This window comes from Onychomys torridus, chromosome 20, assembly GCF_903995425.1.
Source record: "Onychomys torridus chromosome 20, mOncTor1.1, whole genome shotgun sequence".
Taxonomy (NCBI): Eukaryota; Metazoa; Chordata; class Mammalia; order Rodentia; family Cricetidae; genus Onychomys; species Onychomys torridus.
Window position 1 is genome coordinate 48,532,165 of NC_050462.1, and position 5,613 is coordinate 48,537,777.

The following is a 5,613-nucleotide window of genomic DNA, read 5'->3' on the forward strand; positions in this document are numbered from 1 at the left end:
TTGAGATCCATGTAGACGTACATGTGCTGCTGCCTAATGCCTTGGCGATGTTCGGGAAGCCATGCTGGTGTGAATGGCATGTGTAACCACCTGGGACCATGTTGAGGCCACTGGTCCTTTCAGCCACTGAGGGCTATTAGTACATGAATGGTCCTGATATGACCAAGGCCTTTTTGATATCTGTTGCCCATCATACTAAAATCCATGCGGATGCCTGTGATCAGGGCTGCTACTTGAAGCAGGGTAGAGCTCATGGGAGAGCGTTCCTCTCCACAACTCTCAGCCCTTCAGTGAAAGAGGCGATGTAGGTCAGGAGAGCTAGCCCTGCCTGACCTGATCCTTCCACTGCACAAAATAATTAAAAATAATAATAATTTCCCCCCAAGCTCATTTCGGTGCTTTTAGCTACAATAGTAACACAAGAAAAAAATTAAGAAGGAAATTCGGGTCGAGTAAATAGACTGTGCTGAAATAAATCTGTTTAAACAGTCCTGTGGTGAAGGCAATACTACACACTACAGAACAAGAACATATGCAAAATGAAAAAAATGGACATTTACATTGATGACTGTACAACTCCGGCACAATCCATGAAACTAGCATTATTCAATATTTAAACTCATAAAAAGAAAGTTAATAAAAATCAGAAAACCCTAGGAAAATAAAACAATTATATGGCATGAAGATTTGCATGCATATATCACACTAATATATTCAGTGTATGCATTAATTTTGATGCTTTCATAATTTTGAATATACTTCAGCAAAATAAAACAAAAGTAAAGGCGTGTAACAACTTGATACACCACCACAAAATATTAAAAAAATAGATATGAACCTCACAGCAAAATGCTTGCTTTGTCTAAGGGAGAAATGGAATGAAAGCTCCAGGATATAATGAAAGAATGTGAGTGTCCACAGACACTGAAAGACTCAAATTATTATTTTTTTTAAACAATTTCTCTTTTTTTCGGAGTTGAGGACAGAACCAAGGGCCTTGTGCTTGCTATGCAAGCGCTCTACCACTGAGCTAAATCCCCAACCCCGACTCAAATTATCATGAGAAAATATTTTATGTCATTTCATAGAAATCATTTTTCAAATGTAGAGGAAAATGCATAGTTTAATTTAGATATAAAATTTTGAAATAAGTCACATAAATATGAACTAATTAGACAAGCATAAATGATATTGATCATCAAAAATTTATTAGGACAACTGTGGAAAGATAGTTTTAATGAATTTAATATGTATTTAATTTGGTAGTAATGCATTTGATTATAGTTTTTAAATTATGTAATTCCTAGATAGGACACTATTGTTTAATAGAAGAAACAATGAAAATCTAGTATATGTGAATCACTAAAAGTAAAAAATAAAATTTAATATCCAAAATTTTGAGATACCTTTGACTGAGTTGTTCCATAAATTATTGATAATGTTGCTTTTAGTTGATTCCACAGTTTTGAGGAAAACTGAAAGTCAGTGTCAAGGTATTTTTCTCAGCAATGTCTTCTTCAAAGCATTTTTTACCTCCCTATTTCTTAAACTATAAATCAGAGGATTCAGCATTGGGATGATAAGTGTGTAGAACACAGCCACAATCTTATTTTTCTCTGGTGAGGAGATGGACCCAGGCTGGGCATACATAAAGAACACAGTTCCATAGAATAAGCTCACCACTGTGATGTGAGACCCACAAGTGGAGAAGGTCTTACTCCTGCCATGGGTGGAAGGGATCTTCAGAACAGTGGAAAGGATGTAGCCATAGGAGATCAGAATCACTGTTGTGGTGGAGATGATGATGAGAGCAGAGAGAATGAATAGTACAATCTCATTCACAAAGGTGTCAACACATGAGATCTTAATCAGAGCTGGGACATCACAGAAAAAGTGGTCCAACCTGTTTTCTCCACAGAAACGCAAGCTGAAGGTGAATCCTGTTTGTATCATTGAGTTTATACATCCACAGACATAGGAGCCAGCCACCAAACGAATACAAGCTGGCTGAGACATGCGTACAGTGTACAGGAAAGGTGAGCAAATGGCTGAGAAGCGGTCATATGCCATCACGGCCAGAAGAAAACCTTCTGTCCCAACAAAAAGAGCAAAGAAAAAGAACTGTGTTGCACATTCATTGTATGAAATTTTTTTTTCCTTGGAGAAAAAAGTAGCTAGAGTTTTGGGTGCAATGACTGTGGAATAGCAGAGATCTAAATAGGATAAATTTTGGAGAAAGAAATACATAGGTGTATGAAGTCTGGAGTCTATTTTAATGACAATTAACATGCTGATATTTCCCAATACAATGATCAGATAGATAAGCAAGAACAGTAAGAATAAGGGAACCCGTGCTTTTGGAGATACCCAGAATCCCAGTAGAATAAATTCTGTCAGCTCGGTGTCATTTCTGCTCTGCTCCAGTTTCATAACTGAGTCCTATCTGAGAAAATAGATCACAGGGCACTGTGGTCAACTTGCAGTTCCTTTTGAAAAAAATGCTAATATATATTGATGCATTTTCAATTACTCATCTGACAAAATAGTTTTATATTTTGATTAACTAATGTATTGTCAGAAATGAAGCCATTCATTAGCTCTAACATAATTAGCTTTGATATAGGATGAGAAATGTGAGTAGGTAGAGGTAGGTACATTTTGGATTGGATGCGACCCAGCCATGTCATGACATTTAAGAGTTTTCAGTCTAAGTAACTCTAAGATGATTTCCAAACTTTCAATACAACAAAGTCCTCTTCTGCAGAATAGGAGCTGCTAATAATACCTATTGTATGAGGCTGTTATGAGGATTACATGAAACGGAATGACAAGACAGTATTTATAATGACCCAAACGCATAAAACAATTAGATAGTAGTGAAATACTTAAACACATACACATATAATCCTTTGAAATTTAGAAAAAGAGAAATTGGGTGAATTTACATCCCCACCACCAGATGCAGTTAATTTGGTTCTTTTAACACAACAATTTATGAAGAAAATAAACTATAAATATGAAAGAGAGCAAGGACAGGTATCTGGGATACGTTGGAGGAAGAAAACATAAGTGGGTAATGACATAATTACATTATAATCTAAAAACAGAAAGAAAGAAAAAAATACCACCTGTATGTAAAGACATTAGGACACAGGAAGTTGCAGTTTCACAGGGTGGAGAAGTATCAGCCTGGAAGAATTTCAGCCAAGTGAAAAATCAGCCTTATGACCTCTGTACTAGCCTTGCCTAGTTAACCTCTGTTTTCTGCATCATTTATTGCTCATCTCTGAAGGCCAGTGGCTTCTTATTGGGAAGTCACACACAGCATTTCTTTTCTTTTACTATTTTAGACATATAAATTATTTGTTTATGTAAAAATGTCATGGTTGACACTTATGATTTGGTTCATATAAATTTGGGTTATAATCCCTGCTCTTTCTGCCAATGGCTGAGTTATCTTAGCAAATTGATTAAAACCCATTTGTTTCTATTTTATTATCAGTAACTTCTGGATTAGAAAATTGACTGAATAGGTGGTCATAAGTATCACTCAAATTTACATATAAAAATTAAGTAAAATATTTAGCCCTTGGAAAAATGGGAAGTACTGAATAATAATTCATACTTGAGGGAATGAACTGAGAAGCAGAAATTATTTGCTAAAGTAAAATAAGATCTACAGAAAAACTAAATTTTTGATTTTTAAAATCCAGGTCTAGCTACCTGAAAAGCCTCACTAATGAATTTTAAAAGCTTATTTTTTTTAAAGTCATATTGAGAAAAGTACAATAATTAACAAATATATTGTATCTTTCATACAGATTCTTCAAGTATCAAACCACATGCACCAAGCAGACCTGTTTGTTTCCATGAATCACATGCCCTCACCTCATTAGCCTCACAAGAGATTCCTACACTGGGTCTTCAGTCCAAACTTCAAGAATATCTTCTTTATAGTAGCAAATGTGAAGCTAAAAGTACCTCCTACAACTGAAGTCCTTTGATCCAGCTGCATAATACTCTCAAACAAGGAAAGCAAATCAAAAATTTGTAGTATATACACATATATTTCTATTTAAAATAAAATAAAATAAGCCCCAGAGGTCAATTAGGTCAGTGTTTGCTCTACTTTCTCACTAGCGTCACCTGGGAAGTTGTTTTGCTTCTCTTTTTAATACTGATTCCTGGTCAACCCATAGAACACCCTAGTTAATAGAATACTAATTAGTTAGTAGAGTACTAATTAATCTGAAATTGTGAAAAATATACATGGGAGATGAGTTTAGGGTTTGCTCATTTTCCGATTCCTACTGACTCTTTTAATTTCAGTTTCTATGAAGAAGTTCAGAGATAAGTAAAGTAGGCTACAGTGCTTCCAAGCAGAATAGATATTTCCTCATTCAAAATTAGTCGTTGATTATAAAGAATCTTTGAAAGGATATTATTTCACAAATACTGATTCTAGGAGTCCCTGTCTTTATCCAACAAAAATGTAATAACTCTTACTCATTTCTCTTATTTCTGATGTCAGTGCATCAAATTTTTGTTTTTACTATTTGTAACACATACCTAATATTGTTCATTGGATAAATACTTATTTAATAAATATTTATGCTTGATATAAAAAATAGACCTAATCCCATAAACGTATTTCTTAAGTGTTTTTATGACTTTTTTGGTAATTTCTACTTTATTTGTGTAGCTTTTTCTTGGCATTGAAAGATTGTTAAAAATAACATGAAAACAGTAAATCGTTTTTATAGAGAGCATTGGATCTTTATCTAGAATATTTGAAGAAACTTTTGAGTTATGAAATCCAAATAATTGAATACAAAATATTGTGTATTTAAGTTACAGGTAATTTTCTTATCTATATTAATTTATAAAAATAAGTTTCAACCTAAAATAATTAGTAATAAAAATGAGAAGTGATTTATCTGCTAAGTCAAGAATAATTAAACAATGACACAACTGTGATTTTTCTTAAAGTTTGCCTTTAATATTCACTACATAGTCAATCAATATGATAATATGTGGTGCATAACTTCTCATTGTATGTATGTTAGCATTTACTTCTGAAGTCATTACATATCCTGACAACAAATATCTAAAAATATAAAGGCTCGATGGGGAGATTGCTTAGTGAGTAAAGTACTTACTGAACTTGGATTCCCAGAAGTTACATAAAGCTGTATGCAACAGAATGTGATTGTGGTCCAAAAGTCCTATGGCAAGATGATTGAAGGCGGAAGAATCTATGAAAGTTGTCAGGGTACCTAGCCTGGTGTCCACAGTGCTAACAAAAATTCTTTCTCAGAAAAGATGTGTAGGTGAAGAAAGACTGACAACCAATTTTCTATCTGGTTTCTGTGACACACACACACACACACACACACACACACACACACACACACCACTAAGAAAGCTCTTTAGTATACCATATGACATACTGAGAACTAGGACAAGTGATCTGAAGATCAATAAGCTATAGAGAATAAGAATATTCTTCAGGGGAAAAAAAAAAACTAGAACTATCTAACTCTTTGAACATACCCTTTCCTTTAAATGTAATTTTTCATAATTATACTGATTTTATCTATCACAAATTTAGCC

At 34.0% G+C, this 5,613-nt stretch overlaps 1 protein-coding gene across 1 annotated transcript; it reads right to left on the minus strand.

Moving 5' to 3' along the window:
- Nucleotides 1-1,488: 1,488 nt before the first annotated feature.
- LOC118570831 (olfactory receptor 12-like) lies at nucleotides 1,489-2,430 on the minus strand. The gene has a single exon (XM_036169482.1). It carries the CDS (start codon nucleotides 2,428-2,430, stop codon nucleotides 1,489-1,491), a length of 942 nt encoding a protein of 313 aa, XP_036025375.1.
- Between the last annotated feature and the right edge of the window lie 3,183 nt (nucleotides 2,431-5,613).

Excerpts from the sequence above, each read along its gene's own strand:
- LOC118570831 (XM_036169482.1), bottom strand. The coding sequence starts at position 2,430 with ATGAAACTGGAGCAGAGCAGAAATGACACCGAGCTGACAGAATTTATT.